At 41.8% G+C, this 21,493-nt stretch overlaps 1 protein-coding gene across 6 annotated transcripts in view; it reads right to left on the reverse strand.

Moving 5' to 3' along the window:
* PTK2 (protein tyrosine kinase 2) overlaps positions 1-21,493 on the reverse strand; it is a 260,594-nt gene that overhangs the window by 207,886 nt on the left and 31,215 nt on the right. For 2 of the 6 annotated variants that reach the window (XM_035012005.1, XM_035012011.1), the window contains one exon: positions 20,873-21,001. The exons of the other annotated variants lie outside the window; for them this stretch is intronic. In XM_035012005.1, the coding sequence (XP_034867896.1) occupies positions 20,873-20,912 (40 nt within the window). In that variant the 5' untranslated portion in view covers positions 20,913-21,001. The remainder of the gene's footprint in view (positions 1-20,872; positions 21,002-21,493) is intronic. 6 annotated transcript variants of the gene reach the window in all.

Raw genomic sequence — 21,493 nt, forward strand, 5'->3', positions numbered from 1 at the left:
CCCTCGGTCTCGCCATGGCCTGGCTCCCGTTTCCTGGGCTTCGACACACTGACCTCCCTGCTGTCCTCTGCCCACCTTTACACTGCCTGCCCCATGCCCTTACTTAGCCTGCTTCATTTCCCACAGCACTCACACCTTCTCAGATACCACGTGACTGAATTACACGGTATGTTTGTTGTCTGGCTGCCCCCATTACAACCCAATCTCCAAGGCAAGAAAGAATCTGGTCTGCATACTGTCTTCCGGGCCCTATTACAGAAGTGGTCAGTAAGAGGTACCGGCCACATTCTGCACATCCATCTGTCACCTAAAGGTAACAAGGAGATGGCAGAGGGAATTTTTCTTCTCTTTTAGAGGCCATGGCCACAGAAGAGGCATCTAGATGTTCTAGATGTCAGGACTCGCACTAAGCTCAGTGACAGCATAGCCTGCCTCAATCTTGGGCACTGCTTCACCTCTGAGACCCTGCTCAGTTCAGGGGCTTGATAAGGATTCACTGAATAAGTGAAGTAAACTATATGAGAATGTTGCTTTTTCAAGAATATAAAAAATGGAAAAAGAAAAACTGACACAAAATCTAGGAAAACCATGTGGACCACCTCTCCCCATCCCACCTAAAAAATAAATCACACAACTCTAGCATTCTGGTACTCCTATGAGAACTTCCATTTCAAATTTCAGTACGACAAAAATGACAATACTGTGTGAGATGAGACAGAAATCATCAGAAGGCTAGCAAAGAAGGCGATGAGCAAGATCAGCAAGAAGGAAAGGGAATTCTAAACCCTTTCATAGACTGCGCAGTACTGCCCAATATGGCTTCCCCACAGAAACCTGGCCTGAGGTGAGAAAGTCACTAGAAAGAACTATTCAGAAAGAAGCTGCTTCTCTCTCTCTCAAATAAAATCTTAAAAAGCAGGGGGAGGGGCGCCTGGGTGGTTCAGTCAGTTAGGCGTCTGCCTTCAGCTTAGGTCATGATCTCAGGGTCCTGGGATCAAGTGCTGCATCGAGCTCCCTGCTCAATGGGGAGTCTGCTTCTCCCTCTTTCTCTGCCCCTCCCTCCCTTGTGCTTGCTCTCTCTCTCTCTAATAAATAAAATCTTAAAAAGAAAAGAAAAGCTGCTTATAAACGTCACCAAAAGCGTATCACACAAATCCAAGTCTGACTCTCACATTTCTTACACAGTTACACGGTTTTATTTGCTGGCCTTAATAAGTAATACTTGAGGGCAGTACCTCTTGGAAGCGTAAAGCCCTAGTAAATGCTTTCAAGTCAGCTACTAGGAGGAATGTGAAAGAAAACTGTAATTCATATTATACATACAGAATTCAAAATTTACCTCTCTTACTTCTTTTATGTTTGCATTTATCAAGAGTTAATAGATTTACGTAAAATCAGCACTATTATACAACGATAGCTCCAATTAGCAGCTGATCACTACAACATACCCTAACTTCCGAAAGCTGGGTATCCTAACCTAAATTTAATTCTATTAAGACTCACAGAATTATCATTTCTGTGTCATTGTGCCTCACTGTTTCCACCACAAAACAGAAATAACTTTTCTGAAAATTTTAATCTATTCAACAAAAATTAAGACTTGATAAGGACTAAAGAAATTTAGTCATAAGAAAGGATATAATCATGTTCCAAAGACAAACAGCTAATAGGTCTCAAAATACAACACACTCCAAAAGGTGACGGTATTATTCACCGTTCTTGCAGAGTTTCTAACAAGTACTATACCTCCTCCCTTCTGTTACTCGGAAGGTACTCTGGGGAAGCTGAGGAAGGCACTAAATTTGCAACCGGAAGCTACAAAGGAGCCCAGTTCTATCTGTGAGACAAGGACAGACTCATTTCACCATCCTGAACGTCAGTCTGTTCATCTGTACAAGGACAGGGACAATACCTAACATGTAACTACGTGCCTGTCATCAAATAGCGTAACAGCAACACTAATAACCAATGAAAATATAATGATAATAATATAACGGGGATACCAAGTTAATGCTTACTCTGTGCCAAGCCCTATCCTAAATACTTTAAAAATATGGACTCAGGTATTAATAACCAGCTTCATGAGGTAGATTCTATTACCCCGGTGTAAGAGATGACGAACAGAAGCACGGAGCACTAAGTAACTTGTCTGAGGTCACAGACCTCCTGCATAGCAGAGCTGGACATCACCACTCGGGCAGTCAGCCTCCAGTGTGTGCTTCTTCACTAACCCACTGCAGGACTTCACCTATTTTCTCAATCAATAATTCCAACCACCACCGAGGTCACAAGCCACACGTGACATGCGGACGCACTGAGGAACTGAGAAATGAAGCAACATGCCTGATGTCACAGCTAACTGGTCGGTGGCAGAGCCAGCACCTGCACCAGGACACCTGCCAGGGCACACACTCAAGCCACCACCTGTAATGACACCACCTCCAGAGGCTGCAAGGGGACCAGGCGACCAGGAAACAGGCCTCACTTGGCCTACAAAGGAGGACTTAATCACAGACAGAATATGAGACAGACAGGCTGCTCTCATTCCCGTGCAACAGTCCAATTCACCAAGTTCTGCGGCTCCTGTGACAGTCCCCCGGAGTCCGTGATCCCGCCCGACAGCGGGTACCGGCCATCGCAGAACGTGCTGGACGTGTAGCTGGGACCGGGGAGATACATCACAATCACCAGGAAATAAACAGAACAACGAATTAAGCAACCTAAGATATATAAAATAGAAGGGAAACTGCGACTCTTAAGAGGCAGAAAATTCTGAATTTATTATCAATTTAGACAATACTCAATTGAGTATTTTTACAGACACTAATGGCCATTTCTCATGTGTTTTGCCATAAAGGAGATGAAAGCTAAATTCTAGGTTTAGAAACTGTTGGGAGGTTACTTGCCACCAAATTCAAAAGAAAAACAAAAAGGCTCCTGAAATCTCAAAGAAGACGCCACCTGGGGTTTTCAAATATACTAGCAGAGGCACTTAGGTAACAGAGAACGGGGCCAGAAACTTACCAAAATGGTCAACCTAACTGACGGAGGTTTTTTGGCTTATACTGACCAAATAACTAATATTAAAAGACAATCAAGCCGTTATTTATTTGAATGTTAACACCATTCAAATAAACTCTGCAACTTCTGTTTTAGTGAACGAGCATATACACAGCCAACTTACTTTATCATTTGCTCCGTAGATGGTCATTTTACCCAGTAAATCCAGTTTGCTCACAGGGTGATCACTCACCTGACGGAGCAAAGAGCGAAGTGCCCTGTTCGAAGGCCTGCGGCAGAGACAGCTGCGGTGGCTCGCGGGCAGTTGGCTGTGCAGTGACACTCACACAGGGAGGCCCGCGGGTGGCGGGGGGCCCGGCTGGCGAGTGGGTCCCTTCTACCATCTACGCTGCCCGTCTTCAGGAAGGATCAGCAGCACTGTAGGGGCCCAGTCCTCCCCCAGCCATATCCTAAGTAGGGCCCTGAAGAAGGTGGTTTCTCTTCTCAAACACAGATACACGGCGGTAGGTTTTCTTGGTCAAAGGCCCTCCTCTATCCTTTCAGTTTTCTCACACCGGTATCAACAGATATTACTCTGATTTAGCATGAAATTTATAGTCATTTTTCCAATTCTCCCCAAAACTTTTTACCTCACACCTATCAGGATGATGATTATTTTTTTTAAATGGGAAACAGGAAATAACAAGTGTTGGCCAGGACCTCAAGAAGCTGGAACCCTTGTGCACCATGGGTGGGAATGTAAAATGGTGTGGCCCATGGTGCTGTCACCTCAGAAAACAATGGGGACAGAGCTTCAGATGTGCAAGATAAAAAGTGCTGGAGATCTGGTTCCCAACAAAATGAAAATACATAACACTATTGAACTGTACATTTAAAAATGGTTAAGATGATAAATTATGTTATGTGTTTTTTATTTACAATAAAAAAAATTTTGATTAAAAGAATGTTAAAACCACTTTAATGGAGTGTCTCTCGTTTATTTTACAACAAGCTGGCGAGTATGTCTACTTTTGTAGAAGAGGGAAAAAAGCCTTGAGATGTTAGGAACATGCCCAAAGCGCAGCAGGCAGCAAAAGGGAACGACAATCACCGGTACCTGTGTAAGGACAGGACACTAGTCCAATACGACAAGGGAGCTTCATGTGGCTTTTTAAAGAAGTTAGCCCCCTAATAAACTCTGAGATAGTTACCAATACACCGTGAAGACTAATAAAAGCAGACCTCACTGAGATGGCGTCTGGAGGCCTGCAGGGGTTGCTCTCAGCCCCTACCACTCCTCTTCCGCTGCAGGCCCAACCAGGAGAGATGCACCTTGCAGGCGGATACTACCGAACTAACCCCGCAGGAGGAAGGTTCCTCCTCCATTCCAACTCCCCCCTTCCCTCTATAAAAGAGCGGTCCTCTCCTTTGTTCTGCCTACAGTTCTCTCCTAGCTTGCTTGCCTGGGTTTGCAATTCTTTGCTGTTCCCAAATAAACCCATTTTCGCTGGTAAAAATGACTGGCAGTTTTATTTTTAAGGCTAAGAACACTATTTTCAAGAAAAAGGGAGCTGAGGCTGAGAGAGGTAAAGGACTTGGGGTTAAGATCAGACTTCGTAAAATCAAAGACTCCAAAGCTCAAACTGATTCATATTTCCATCACCTTCAACCTGAAAGTCTATTGTTGTCCATTCAGCTTATTGTTAAATACTCCCTGAACCCCCATGTGGCAACATACTAGATATAGGACTCTGGGCACTTCTTTAAAAAACTTCTCTCTAGAACTTGGTTTTCTCATCAGTTAAATAAAGTTAAAAACAGTTGTTATGAGAACTAAGTATTATAAGCATAAAGGCTTTGAGAGTGCTGCATGATAGTGCACTACTCTGCATCTTCTGTATTGGTGCAATGAATTAAGCACTAGGGATCTGAAAACAAGAGGGGCAGAGTCCTGGCCCCTAAGGAGTTCAGAGCCCACGAGAAGACAAGCACGTAAGCCACTGCACCCACAGATCCAGCTTCTGGTAGACCAGTCTAAGAAACCTCCAGTAATCCCCTTTAAGGTTTAAGGCAGTTTGAGGCTTAAATGAGTCTCAGGTTTATTTACAAAACTCAAAGACTAGGAACAGCCTACATGTCAAAAGAAATGAGTAAATAAAGTTTGGAAAGGTATTTGCTGAAAATTTTTCACGGACACTGGAAAACACTCATTAATGAAAAAAGTCCACATGGTATAAAAGAAAACTACAACTCCCAGTCCTAAAATGCAAAGATTTTCAAGATAGATACATACATATATACAATTTTTTTTTTCTGAGAGAGAGCAAGAGCACATGCTAGCTGAGGGCTGGGGGGCAGAGAGAGCGCGAGAATCCCAAGCAGGCTCTTTGCCAGAGCAGAGCCCTACACAGGGCTCGATCTCACAACCCTGAGATCATGACCTGAGCCAAAATCTAGAGTCAGATGCTCAACCGACTGAGCTACCCAAGCCACACTGAGCCTCATAAGGGCCGGACCGACACGGAAGAACGTTTGTAAATGGCTGACTTACTAAAAGATTCCTCCTTCCTCCTTCTTTTAAATCAAGAAATTAATCTCTAACCACTAAAATGAAAAAAAGAGACGTGAGATTTCTGAATCCAAGATGGAGGCAACAATAAAATATATATTTTAAATAATAAAGAAGGTATAGAAGAGTATGTAGACTGTGGTATTTCATTATAAAGGAAAAATACATGCATGCATGTGCTTTCCTGGTATATGCACAGATCACCCACAGACATTTACAGAATTACGAGAATTTAGCAGAAAGAAAGAGCGGGGAGGTTTAGGACTCCCTGCCCACTCATTTGAATGTTGTGCCATGTATATTTCTCTTCAAAATAATAAGTGAACATAAAAAGTAACTACTTTAAAGAAACAGTATCTAGTGAAGTCCCCAATATTTCCCAAGAAAGCAATCCTTTCTAAGTAACACATGCATCAAATAACAAAAAAAAAAAATCAGAAAATGTTCAGAACACAGTGATAATAAAACTAGAACATCAAAATCTTTAGAACACAGCTGAGAGTATTTAGAGGGACATTTCAAACTTCAAGTGCTTATATTTAAAAGGTAAAAACATCGATTATCTATGTTTTTACCTTAAGTAATAAGAAAAATAAGAGCAGCAACTCTTAAGTAGAAATGAAGGTGGAATAAGGAGCATTCACACATTAGCACATAAGGCTAAAGGAAAAATGAGTAATACTGATCCTATCTTCATTTAAAATTTTGGCATCTTGTTCATCATGGATTTTCTGCATTAATGTTTTTTAAAAAAAAAACACTGCATCAAGCTATTACTTATCTTGATGACCGAGGTTTTCATTGGCTCCACCAATGCCTCACCAAAATCCTGGTCCTCCCCACGTTTCACTCTCTCCTCGTGGCTCCATCCACCTCAACTCCAAGGCTCCCCACGCCCAGGCCTTATCACCTAAGGTGTTTATAAGCCTAGAAACATTTCTGCCCAAAGCATGTTAAATACAATCACTCAATTTTTTAAAAGTGAGGACAAAAAAGGTATTTAACGCTTCTTTTTCAAGGCCCAGAACCACAGTAACTCAACTGTCAGAGCCTTATCTGTCTTACTTGAAACAGTTACAATGAATTTTTTACACGGGACCAGCAAACTCCTTGATTTATAAATGTCTGAATTTAAATAAAGGAGGCAAGGCCTGAAAATCTGTTAGCAAAAATTAATGCTTGATTATGGATAGTCCCATGCCCTGTGACACGGCAGAAATCATAAATTCTCTCCTTCTTACTGCAGTCCAAAGGGCCTGCCTTCAGCAGCAACTCCTCGACTCCACAAGCCACACCGAGCCTCACAAGCACCAGACCGACACGAAAGAACATTTGTAAATGGCTGACTTACTAGAAGATTCCTCCTTCCCCCCTCTTTTAAATCAAGAAATTAATCTCTAACCACTAAAATGAAAAAAAAGAGACGTGAGACTTCTGAATCCAAGACAGAGGCAACAGCTGGAAGTAGAAAACTGTGAAAAGCACATAAAATACCCTCCTTGGAGCTGCTGAGGCAGTGGGAACGAGAGAGGCTGTGAGAGCTTCAAAGGGTGAAGAGCCAAGAAGCTGGGCCGGGCTCCCGCAGCTGCTTTCACCTTCGCTCCGTATTTGTCAACGTGGGGAACGAGACGGAGGCTGGGAACGCGGGCTCTGCACACACACAACTGCGGCAAAGGCCAGAGCAACAGACACAGCTCTGGGAGGCCAAACACCCGGGGGCAAGCGCAGCGTGTTGATGGATGCGCATCACTCATCATCAAAAGCCATGATGCCGATACCTGCTACCACATGGATGGAACCCTAAGTGAGAGGCTGCACACAAAAGACCACGTACAGGATGCAGAATTCCAACTGCATGAAATGTGCACAACAGGCAAATCTGTACGTCAGAGAGATGAGTGGCTGGTTGCCGAGGGCTGGGGATAAAGACCAATGAAGTGACTACCAAGGGGTGTGGGGCTTGTGGGGGTGTGGGGACTAGGAGTTGATCTTTAATTTCTTGTAATTTTAAACAAGGCTAGATCAAAGAATTATTAGACTTATCATTTCTTTTCCACAGTAGTTACAGTTCCTTTAGGATTTATTGGTACTTCTTTTTCTTAGTTGACTTTCTAGAGACTTATTTCCAGATACCAAGTGGTAACTTATTACTTGTTAAATACATTTCCAAGTTACTTAAAATGATATATTCCCTTTTTCCACTTTAGCTAGTATAAGTTTCTGCATTTGCACCTCAAAATTTCTTCAATAATAAAATTCATCTAAGAATTTAGTGAGCACCTCCTATGTGCCAGGCTCTGTTCAGTACCATGAATACCTCAGTGTGTGTACAAAGACAGAGATACACGACAGGATGCACTGCTAAGTAGTTAACAATCGGATCTGTGGGGAGTGAGAGGGAAAAGCCCCAATGTGTGGCATTTGCTGATTTCTGTGCTATAAATACACCCACCCTATTTGGTTTCAAGCTACCACCGACTCTAGTATCTCTCTCTCTCTCACACACACACAGATGTTTTTTCTGCCCACAAGGAGTTTACATTCTATCAGGGGAGCGAGACAACAATAAAATCATAAATAACTAAATTATACAGTATATCGTCAAGCAGTGTTATTTTAAAAATTACTAAGTTTAGCAGGGTAGGAGGGATAGGAAGTGTGCACATAGGGGAATGCAGGTTGCAGTATTAAATAAAGTGGTCAGGGTGAGCTACACTAAGAAATATACACACATACACGTTCCACATTAGAATGTGGAAATTCAAAAACATCCTTTTTTAAACATTTACAAGAAAATCACACAGTATGTACTCTTTGGGGCTTAGCCATTTTTTAAACATCCATGCTGTGGAATGGAGCTTCATAGTCACTGCTAGATAGGACGTCATCATACGAATGTACCACAATTCTCCCTCCATTCTACCCTTGATGAACAGTGGGCTATTTCCAGTCCGGGACTATTACAAATCACTCGTTTCTTGTGCACGCATCTCTGCTGTGTGTCCACCTGGAATGGAACCACTAGGCCAGTGTGCATTCTCCACTTCAGTAAGTGCTGCCAAACTACTGTCTGAAGTGGATGTACAAAGTGATACTCCCATCAGCTGTGTTTGCAACTTCCCACCGCTCCCTAACCTTCAAAAGCAAAAATGAAACAAATAAGCCTAACTTTCGGAGCGGTGGTATAACTTCAGAGAGGAGCTGTAATTTGACTGTACATCCTAGTCTGGTACATCCTATGGCATTCAAGAGCTATAACGAAATCTAATGCTGTTTTTAGTAATAATATAAATGACACCAAGATGAAACAGAGAAGCCATGTTCAAATGCGTTCAGAGGTCTTGGCACGGTTATTCTGAAAGGACAACACAAGTTTCACACACACGAATGATGAAGCAAAGACATAAACGGGCTAATGTTAAGAACCAAGATTTTAAGCAAAAGAGAAATGAGATACAAACATAAAATCAAAGAAGTAAACCATTTTAATCTTAAATTTAAATTGGAAGTATCGAGATAAACTCATGACTTATTCTTTTCTCTTTCCAAAAAATACACACTTCATATCTCTATACCCTAAAAAAGTCCAGAAGCAACAATATGCCAGCATTATAGTCTCTAAACACCATTTCCCACTACAAGGAATCAAGGCTCCTTAGAGAGATGGCTGATTTCAGGTCTGTGGCAAGAAAGGTACAAACTGAGCCTGGAACTATTTTATAGTGCCCATAAACAAGAAAACTATAAAGAATTACTGGAGCCATTTCCTAAGGACACAGAAGATATCTATGAAGGGCAATCTGACCATCAAAAAGAATGACTGCAGTAAATTAACATATACATATGTGTGTACACATACACACACACACATATAGGTCATCTTAACATCTATGCATTTATGATACTAAAAGTAATTCTCACTTGTGTTAAGTCACCACTGGAGTTTGTTGGCCCCTTAGCCAACAATTCTGAAACTAGTAAATACAAGAATGATGCATTTATCCTACCTTTTCTGTATGCGCTACATTTCAGGATACCCAAATAGTTAAAAAACAAACAAGAAAGCTCCAGCAAGCAAGCACAGAAGGCATGGCTGAATCAGATCATCACTGTTTCTGCAATTCTGATACAAAGTACCCAGGCAACCACCATCAATGCCTGCAAAAGCCACTAGGTGGAAGAATCACAACACCATCTGAACAAATGATTAATGGCACCATCCCTAAGAGGTGAAGCCAACAGCAAGTCTTCTGGCCCCCAGAGTTGAAGCTCTTTCTAACTGGACTTCTAGCAACCAGTTTTGAAATTTATGAATTAAATGACATCACATGATACAATCAGCCAAATTCAGAATGTGGGACATTCTGTAGGATAAGTGACAGTTTCTTCAAGAGCAACAACAAAAGCTGTTATTTAAAAATAAAACTGAACGGGTAAAAAAGCAGAGAGTGGGAAATGTTAGAGATATGCCAACCAACAGGTAAAAGGCTTTTTAAAAAAATGGGGAAAATGGGCGCCTGGGTGGCTCAGTCGTTAAGCATCTGCCTTCGGCTCAGGTCATGATCCCAGGGTCCTGGGATCGAGCCCCACATCGGGCTCCCTGCTCGGCAGGAAGCCTGCTTCTCCCTCTCCCACTCCCCCTGCTTGTGTTCCTGCTCTCACTGTCTCTCTCTCTGTCAAATAAATAAATAAAATCTTTAAATAAATAAATAAATGGGGAAATTAGAAAATTAAACATTACCTAGCTTTATTAGAGAAAATATTTTATTATTTTTTTTTCTTTCTTCTTTTTTAATTTAAATAGGCTCCACACCCAGCATGGAACACAACACAGGACCCAAACCCACGACCCTGAGATCAAGACCTGAGCTGAGATCAAGAGTTTGACGCTCAACCGACTTAGCCACCCAGTGCCCTGAGAGAAAAGATTTTAAGTTACTTTTAATTATGGGAGGCATGGTAAAGGTATTACGGTTATATTTCTTATCTGTTAGGGACATATACTGAACTTTACAGGTGAAACTTTATATGATGTCTGGGATTAGCTCTAAAATATTCCAGCCAAACAAAAGTCTGGGACAGAGGAAATAGGACAAATAAGGGCAGAAGGTTGAAAAAGGGTTCATTATCCGATTTTAGTTTTATGTATACTTCAAAATTTCCACAATAAGTTTTTTAAAAGAACTGAAGAACACCTACCACACACATTCATTTTTCTAATAGCCAACTGAGTTAAAGATGAAGCAGCACTGTAAATACAATGTTGTTGTCACACATACCTTAATTCCATAAGCAGAAGTGAGTATGTTCAAAATGCAGAGCCAATCAGAACCCAGAGTTTTAAAGGAAAGGGGGGGGGCAGAACAACTTCAGCAGTAAATAAATGTTTTCTGTGTATCTGCTAGGCAAGCCATCCACAACTGAGAGAACCAAAATGGAGAAAGAAGCCAACATTTCCCACCCATGCAATGCTCCAAGACACTGCTCTGTTATACACATTATAACACAGGCTACACTGGGGAAAATGTTCACATGAACCACTAGAGAAGGGATCCAGAATCGAGACTGCAATTCACCAAAGGTGCAGCTCCCCTGCTCCAAAGGTGAGCATGTATGTCTCATCATAATTTATCCTGATGGATCCTTAGCATAAGTAACACGTAGACTCAGGTGTCTCCATGACTCTCTGGCTGCAGGAACCCACTGACTGGACAAGTCCTCCCAGAATGAAGTTACCTCGCCTGCTAATAAACAGGGTTATCTCATTCTGGGCTGGCTACGAGGGATTCAAAGCCAAGATCCAGTTGTAAACTGGCTTCTGAAGACCTATCTCAGATTCACTCTATTATTTGAAACCAACAAAACGGAGCTATGTTTTTTTTAATGTGCTGACAATCTATGTAATGTCAATTCTCAGTATGTCTTTATCCTTTAAGAGAAGGTCAAACCTCTCTCAATTCAAATCCTTTTTTAACTAATACAATCAACTGTGGGCAAACCAGAAGAAGACACAATGGGCATTTTAATTTTTATAAACCTAAATCCTCTGAAGAGGTCAAAAGAAAAACATGTGCAGATAAATCAACATTTATAGCTAAATGCACAGAGCAGTCCAAAGTCTACAAATGGCTAAAAGGTAAGACTGGGGAGTGGGTGGGGAGCCCCACTGTAAACGACACCCCAACAAAGACAAAAGGAGCAACTGGTTTGCACCCATTTTACCTGGAATGCCAACTGTGGGCACCTTCCTGCCTCCTGTTGTCACATTCCAGGGACCTTAATTGACCTGAGAAGAAGATCGGATCTTGGACTTACCTCAAGGACAGTCTGTCTGCTCCTAATTCCCAAACTGAAACTCCTTATAAGGCCTCTGCACACCTCCAAGAGCAAATGTAAAAAAGCAACTCAAAACTTATCAGCCCCACAGTCTACGTCCTTTAGTGTACTACATTTTAAAAGTAGACAAAACTATAAGTTGAAACTATTTAACATTTTCAACTTAAGTCCCACAAAAGTTTGAAATCTAAAAAAATTACCTGTACCTGCAGCCTCAATCCATTAAGATAGAAGGTATTCTAGAGAACTAACTTCCTAGAAAGATAGTATTTTAGGAAAAAAAGCTTCATTCAGTTAATTAAAGCCACTATAACACTGACTATTGCTCTTCTGGGATGCAGTCTTTCCATGCATCTTATAGATAATAAGATTGTTCATTAAAAACAGGAAAACTAAACATCACAAACAGATGGAAAGATAATCAAAAGCAACAACTGAACACATTCAAAATCTGAGGGGAAAATGATAAGACCTAATTATAACAGAGAGGAACATGGATCTCCTATAATACAGGAATTACTTAAAACATATATATACCTAATTTAAATATTTTTTTAAAAAAATCTGTTTTACTTCCCATTAAGTGACTGGGGGGAGAAGGACCAAGGAACTGTAAAAATATGTTAAAAGTATTTAAATTTCCTTCTTATAATCATTATTGCATGCTTTTATATTTACTTCCTAGGGAAACTATAATTTAGTTCAGCTATGGTTTTAAGTATTTCCACACCTCATTGTGCTAAAAATAAAGTTATGAATGAATTTGTCTACATAAAGTGCATTTAAATTATTTATGAGAGAAAGTACATTTGTTTCTTGCTGTAAGTATATATAAAGTCTGGATAGACTCACAGCTGGCTTAAGGCATACTCCTTTCATTGGCATCCCTGAATTCCCGCCTAAGAACCACCTCTGAGTACAGGAATTTCCTAATGCCTATTTTTCCCAAGCTTTTTATGGAAATCAAATACTATCTTTAAGTAAACAACAGAAACGTGAATTAATCTAACAAGAATAAGAGAACACAAAAAAACAGCATCAATACCTGCAGGGTTTAACGTAAAACGTTAACTACATATTCCTAGTCCCCAAAACGTATGCAGTACCCTGACAGCCGCTGCCACGTGACCTTGGGGCTACAATCCACACCTCGTACAACATCATCTCTCTATAAAACTACACTGTGTACACTCATTCTTACCATCCTCCGGCTCAGCTGAGCCCAGCCTCAGGCTCGCAGTTCTCGGAGAAGACCGCACTCTCTCTCCCTGGTGCGCACCTGTCACAGCCCCCACCCCCACCCCCTTAACACAAGGTCACACACCACAGACGGAAGGCACCTGTCACCCAGCTCACAAGCTGCAGCAAAGGGAGTAACTCTGCACTGCCATCTGGGCCGATTCTGGGCAGCAACCACCAGAGGTCCTACTGTGTAATCAGCTATCGTGATCACTATGTAAACGCCATGCAGGCTTTTCACCCTCCTCTTCTTGATAAAATCCACTTATCAACTAACTCCATTTTCTTTTTTTTTTGCATAAAAAGGTATACACTGACTTCCCCCCCTTTCACATCTTCTTACTTAAATAAAAGTAAGGTGGGTAAAAAAGGTGGGGAGTAAGGGCAAACAGAAACATTTTCTTCAACTGTCTGAACAATCTTCCAGATTTATGCACCATAACAGAAAATGACCTCCGTTGCCTAATAAATAAAAGTATATCTTAATCTTTAATAAATCTAAAGATTTAAGATTGAAAGTCAAATTCAAGAGAACCCATAAATTGTTATTTTAAAAATCATACATTCACTAATTCAGAATTTTTCATTCAAGAAATTTATATGAGGATTTATGACAAAACAAAGCGCACACATGAGTGATTAAAGTTTTCCCAGGTAAAGTTTAGCTCAAGGGCTGACCAAGCTTCATCTGCCCTAGGTCCACCAAAAGGGGATAATGTAGGATAAATGGTTTCCACATAAATGCAACAGGTAGGCCTCCAACAACACTGCAGGTCCAGAACAAAACTACCATTTCCAGGTGCCCAAAACCTTCCGCATTAAGTCTCAAGTACTAGTCCAGCCAGCCATGAGGCCCAGAAATCAGTCAGCCCCTCATTCTAGAGTAGGTCCTAACCTATGTCGTACCAAGGTTACATCATACGCACACCCAAACACCATTATTCTCCTGGGCTTTTTATTTCAAAGCAGCCGCCACTGCTGGATAAAAACTATGCGGCATATGCATACTCGTTTTATGGTATGTCATTTCATAAAAGATTTACACAGTAAAAAATTATTTTGATTAATACTCATAGTTCTAGCATTAACTATTAACAATAATCTCTACTTCACAAATTAACAAAGGTATTTTTAAAGGGATAGACTTAGTTACTAAAATTTATATCAAAAACTAGGAGAAAAGCCAGAAACAATTCCAAATCTCCACCCAATCATCTGAAAGATCAGAGGGAAAAATGAACAGTATCTCTGTACAGCGCCTGGGTCACTGCAGGAGCTCAACTATGTGCTGAATGAGTGACTAAATCCTCCCACATTTCCTCCTATTCGTGTTCACGCATTACCAGGCCCAGCTATCCTTGCTGCTCACATACATTAACACAGCACCAACAGGGTGGGCAAGAGACTGGAACAAACAGGCTTTTGCCTGGAGTTGGGATTAACTGTTACGTTCATGACAGACAGCCCAGCATTTGGTAAACCAGGCAAGAAATGCTACTTTCCATTAAATACAATGCAGAATAAACCAATTACCCTAAGCCGGTTTAATAACAAAATAACTAAAATGAAAGTTTTGCCAAAATACAGATTACCCTCTGTAAAAACGGAAATTAACTTGAGATTCTCTAGATCATAAAATCAGTAGCTAAATTAACATTACAAGTAAATTTGTCATAATATTTTTCAGAAAATTTAGAAATAGAGCATATGAACAAAAAGCACTGACTTAGGGTCATCCACTTCAGACATGCAGGAGTAACTAGGATGGAAAACGCCCCTCCCCATCCCCCCAACCCCCCGCCCATGGTTAACAAATGGGAAAATGGTCAAAATCCATGAAACTACTTTTTCCAGATCTTGAGATAGTGAGCAGCGCAGGCCTGTGAGCCCCACCATCCCTCTCTGTCCAGCTGGGAGCAACCACGGCCCAGGGGCACAGGAAGGGAATCCAAGCAGAGCACAGCAGCCCCGGGTAGGTGAGGAGAGACAACGTCAAGTTTTGGGAAGCTGAGTGGCTGAAATTTGCAAGGCAGAGTATCAGAGATGAAAAAGTTGTAGAAAATAAGTTTCACAAATCTGCACAAAGACCAGAAGATAATGGAACATGTTTAGCATGCTGAAAGAAAATAACTGTCAACCTAAAATTCTACACACCCAGCAAAAGTTTCTTTCAAAAATAAAGGTGTTTATCAAGAAAATAATGGATGAACAAGATATGATAGACTCATACAACGAAATACAACTCTGCAATTAAAAGGAACAAGGAGGAGCCTGGGTGGCTCAGTCAGCTGAGCATCCGACTCTTGGTTCCTGTTCAGGCTGTGGATCTCATGGTCATGAGATCGAGCCCCACATTGGGCCTCGTGCTGGGCATGGAGCCTGCTTAAGATTCTCTCTCCCCTCGGCCCCTCCTCCACTCCCTCTCAAAAAAAAATTTTTTTTTTTAAAAGGAATGAATTGCAGATACGCAAAACAACATGGATGAACTCAGCAATACTACGCTAAAACAAGCCTCACACATCACGCACACAGTATGATTCTGTTGACAGGAAATTCCTGGGCCGGCAGAATTGATCTGAGGGGGGAAAACAGCAGTTGTCAGGCGTCAGGGTGAGGACGACAGCAGGGGTTGGGGCAAGGACTCTGAGCACAAAGGGCATGAAGGAACCTTCGGGGGAAATGATAACGGTCTGTTTCAGTAAGTGTTTAGGTTGCAAAGGTGGATGCATTTGCCACAATTCAGTGAATGTACACTTGAGTGACACGCAGTTGGTATATAAATTTTACACTTAAACAAATAATGAACTCTAGTAAACAATATGCAAGCTGAAACACATACAGTGAAGTATACTGGTATCTGCAATTTACTTTGAAATACACCCTAAAAAATAAAATGGATTAGTGGATAGAGGAATGGATAATTGGTTATTTATGTGGGAAAGCAAGAATAGTAACACACCACAGGTAGAATCCAGGGGGTGTAGGAGCCTATGGATGTTAACCATAAATTCTCGCAACTTTGCCATTTGCTTGAAAATTACCATAGTGAAACACTGGGTACAAAAAGATGAAGCTAGATTTCAGAGGAAAAAAAAATAGTAAGACAAAAGGGAGTGTGAGCCTTCCATAATGGTTACAGGAAGACGATGGAGCAATTTCTCCCATAGATAATTATAAAAATCAGACAAATTCACTAAAAAACAACTACGTGAAGGAAATGGAGAATGACCAAAGGCAGGCAAGCACCTGAGAAGAATTTACTGTCAGAATTGCTCCTGCATCGGGTACAAACTAGGAGTGTTTGTCACCTTCCTGCCTGGCAATACTGTGAGCCCCCACTCTGGGAGGGCATGGCTGCAGCCTTACTGTACCATCTTAATGTGCAGCCAAGTGGCCATAAATTCAAGGGGGAAATTTTGGATACAAGAGGGCTGCAAAATGCTGAGCTCCAAGTCTGAATATAAATACACTGCCCAAATCCCTGGCAGACGGTGAAACTGTGCATAGGCTGGACAACCCAGGAAGCCCAGAGGCACACAGCAGAGGTGAAGGCTCTCCCCTGAACAACGGAGTTACCCCGGGACACCTGTCCGTTTGCTGCTCCTCTGACTAAACGTGCTTCCCACCCCAGGGCGAGCTCTAGGGGCAGTAAGCAGAAGTCTCAATGGCATGAGGCCTTAGAATAAAGAGGTGGGGGCTGGAGGACCAACTGAAATTTAGAGGAGGGGTGCTGGAAGCAGGGGAACCCCAAGACAAACCCCCAAATCTGAGAATTCTACATTCTATGCCAACCTTTAACTAATTACCAAAGTACAAAGGTGCATGTGAGACCGCCCCCCCAGGGGCCCGAGCTTAAAAAAAGGAAAGAAAAAAGAAAAGTATCAACTAGAAGCCAATGAAACTAATCAGAGACCTCATCAGCCCATAAGAATATAACAAGATGTTTGCATCTTGAGTAGAGGTGCAAATGCACGTGTGCACACACACAGGGCGCTAGGAAGTGGTAACACCTGGCGGCAAAGGAGCACACCTACCACTCAGACCCTGGCCTCTAAACTCCATTTCCCACCAAAAGGAACCAAGGATACTTGAAGAAATAGCTGATTCCACGACGGGACAGAGAAACTACAAGAAATGCTGGGAGTATCTTACTGGCCAAAAAGAAGGAAATGCTCAGAAAATAACGGGGACACGTCAAAAAAACACAGGAGGTGATCTTGGGGAAGGCCAAATCAGGGGGCATTCCAGCATCAAAATGAATGAGAGTTAAGGACTATAAGCCACTGAATCAAACAAGAATCCGTGAAGTGCTAGCTGGTGAACGAGTGAGTGAGTGAACAAAGGAGAGGAAACTCTCCTTACAGGAGAATACCAGCTGACAGGTGAGAAGGAACAGCATCCCCACTGAGCGGCTACCTAGTAACTGTTTCAAGCAAGAATCATCAGTGAGGGACCAAACTATCAGTTTGAAAGTTCAAAAGGTCACACAGCCTCAAATATTCCCCCTACAGATTCCTCATGTAATTACAAAGGATAAATGCTAATTTAGAGTGCAGACATTGGGCAGATGTCATCCTAATTGATCACCTGAGATCAGTAATTCTCAAATTTTAGAATACATCAAAATAATTTTTAGGGCTTGTTAAAAACATAGCCTCAAGCCCTAAGTTTCTGACTTAGCAGGTCAGGAGTAGGGTCTAAGAATCTGCAGCCCCACAAATTCCTAGGTGTTAACCTCACCAATAAAAGAACAAGCCGGCATCATGTGCCATCCTGAGATGGATATAATGGATATGAGAAACGATATGATGCCCTGAGAAAGGCACAGTACCACTTCTCTGATAGCCTGGCCCCCAAAATGCATAATCTGAGTTTCATCATGAGAAAACATCACAAGAACCCAAATGGAAGAATGACCTACGGAACAACTAGAACAGTCAATGCCATGACAGAGAAAGGCTGAGAAACATATCCAGACTAAAAAGGCCACAGTAACATCAATAAATACCACATGTAATTCTAGACTGGGTCCTGTATGGGGGAAAACTGCTGTAATTAACAGAGCAACTATGAATGTGGACTGTATACCAGAGAATGAGGCAATGTTAAATTTTGCCAATTTGATACCTATACTGATTATTTTTGGTTATGTAAAAAGTCCTTGTTCTTAGTAAATACTCACTGAAGTATCTAAGAGTAAAGAGCATGAAATGAGCAACTTACTCTCTAAGGGTGAAAATAAATTTGTGTGTGTGTACATCTATATCCAGAGGTGGGGGGGGGGGCGGGGAACGAAGGCAAATGTCACAAAATGTTAACAACTGGTGAATCTAGGTGAAGGGTATTTGGAAGTTGGCTATATTACTTCTTACAACTTTTCCATAAAAGAAAACAAGGTCTCACTTAAAACAAAGCAAAGCAACGACAACAACAAAAACAAGGAGCAACAAATTAGAAAAGGTGCCGGAAGGGCATTCAGAGGCTGCCCACCGCACAGCCTGACGTTGAGGAAAAAGGCAGAAGTGGGGCTACCACACACTGGAAAGGACAGGTGTTGGTACCGAGGATCCTGCGTCATCCAGAAAAGCCAAAACTGAGTTTCGTATCTTTCAGTACATTTTAAGAAGACCCGTTAAGCACCCTTCTGAAAAACAGAAGAAAAACACGGTTTAACACTTTCAGAACTTCATGCTCCACGTGTCTACTCCTGTTCTGTTCTGCACATACAACTTCTCGGTGGAAGAGAGGACATCGTGAGTGGCAGTGACCCTCCACGCGAGTCATATGGCAGCACACCTGCTTACACGGACGCACACGGAGGCCCTGCGGCTGCACCGTGACAACTGCACCAGGACTGCCACCTGGCTGACAGCAGCTGGACAGGTCACCAACTGCAAGCAGCACCCCAGCACGGGTCCAAGCCTTCAAAACCAGTTCACGCAGAGATTCCCGCAGCAAAACATAGGGACAGAGTCAGACAATAAAAAATGCCAGGCAGAACATCCTATTCTCTCTTCTGTTCCCAAACACAACTCTCAAGGAGGCCCACAGTGCAGATTTACTGTGTGATGACCATTCAGAGTACAAGGTTACCGGAGACAGTGAAGCCAGCCCTAAGAACCCAGAGCAGCGCGTGTGATAAGCAAACACAAAGTAGCTCAGGGAGGGCCTCTTACAAGGCACCTTACTGTATCACTGATCCCATTATAACCGCACACTGCAATATCCTCTGATCATAAAATAATGAAGACCTCATCATTTAAATGAATGGCCTTCTTATTTTCTAAAGTCAAACAAGTTTTTAAATTTTTCATTCATTTTTTAAATGAAAATTAAAAACACACACAACTTTCCACGCTAATCACCCTCCCTGCCTACTGTTGTGGCTTTGCTAAGAAGGGTTTATTAGGAAAAAATGCTAAACAACTGCTCTGCAGGACATCACAAAGCACCACATTGTAATAACAAGCAACCCTCTTACATACTGTGAAGAGACCTGATTTACAATCACAATTAAGCCTTAAGTTTAGTGAAGCTAACTTGTATTATTTTCTGTGTACATTCTTATGTCTAGCGGTTTAAAATATAATTGTATCCTACAATTACCGTAGCTGATTAAAGACAGCGCCGAAGACTGTATCATCAAGTTTGTCGTGAATCAGAGAAAACATTTTTTATTAATTTTTAAAGCTAGTAGAACTATTTTTCTCCACAGCTACAAGAGCTTGAACAACATGGAAGGAATCTTAAAATAATTTAACTTTTAAAACACCTCTTATTTATGCTAATTACATGACATCTATAATATATAACCGTGTTATACAAAAACAAAACACATTATAAAGCCTTCAGGTCATGGACAAGAATATAAAAATCAACCAAAGACTCCAAGATCATACATTTTCAGGAAGTGTCCGTGCTATAACCTGTTTCACTTAAACTTCTAGGACACCTAATCCAGAAAAATAAAATTTAATCCACTGGAAAGAAAAATCGAGCTCAAGTGTGTGTATAAATGTGTGTGCATAATACCTACGTGTGTATATACATAAGTCACCTATCTTTTTTTAGGTTTGGCTTATTGAGGTAAAATTTACATACAGTAAAACATTGTTCACTGGGTTCTGACTAACACATTCAGTGTATAACCACCATCACAGGGAAGACATGGCCTATTTCCATCACCCTCGAAGCGCCCTCATGCCCTTTTGTACTCAGTCCGCTCCTCCCCCCGGACTCAGCCCCCGGCAACCACTGATCCGATTCGTTCCCATAGTTTTGTCTTTATCCAAATGTTATCAGGGTGGAACCACAGCCGTATAGAGCTCTGTGTCTGCCCGTTAACAGAAGGCTCTGGAGACTTGCCCGTTTTGCTGAGGATGTCAGTAGTCAGTACCTCTCTGTTGCTGAACAGGATCCCACTGCAGAGGGGCTCCGCAACCTGTTCACCCATTTCCCACTTTATGGACCTTTGAGTTGTTTTCCATTTTCAGTAAATATGAATAAAGCTGCTATAAGCAATCATAGGCCTTTGTGTAGACATAAGTTTTCATTTCTCTTGGATGAAGGCCTCCATGTAGGACAGCTGGATTGTATGAAAAGTATATATTCAAGTTTATAAGAAACTGCCAAACTATTTTTCAAAATGGTTACAACCCTTTGCATCCCCACCAGCAAAGCCTGATCTAGTTACAGCTGTCCCACACCCCTGCACCTGGGCACGGTTACCTTCTGTAGCCTTGTTTGGGGTAATGGGAGGCCTTCTCATAGGACTGCAGTGCCACTTCACTGAGGCTGTCACAGGCACTTCCCTAATGATGAATGACGGCGAGCGTCTTCTTGGGTGCTTATTGTTATCTACAGGAAATGGAGGAATTAGCTACTCAAATATTTTGGCCATTTTTTCAGTTGAATTTTCTGCTGAGACACCTATCCTTTTTAACAGACAGTTTTTCAAAGAAGAAATGATGGAAAGTTTGTATGTTTTGTTAAACCACTTAGAATTCAGGAGCAGGAGACCCAAATCTAAAATGCTTCCTTGCCATCCCCACTCTCAACACCCTACTTGTGCGCCCAACATCTACAATATGCCAAGGCAGGTAGAAAGAAATATCCTCTCTCCCCCTTACTCAGAGTGGAAGAATCACAGGAAAAGCTGCCTGCCTACTGCTAGGGTCAGAAACAGACCTATTTTCCCATTTTTACAAGTATTTGATGAAACCCCAATCTTTCCTCAGTATGAGCAGGCACACCAATGACCGAGAACCACATGCAATGGTTGGCAACACCAGTGACAACGCGCTCCTACATGGCGGAAGCGTGGTTCAGGCACGCGACAATACTGAGGGT

Source organism: Mirounga leonina, unplaced genomic scaffold (assembly GCF_011800145.1).
Source record: "Mirounga leonina isolate KUSES-001 unplaced genomic scaffold, KU_Mleo_1.0 Mir_165, whole genome shotgun sequence".
Classification (NCBI taxonomy): Eukaryota; Metazoa; Chordata; class Mammalia; order Carnivora; family Phocidae; genus Mirounga; species Mirounga leonina.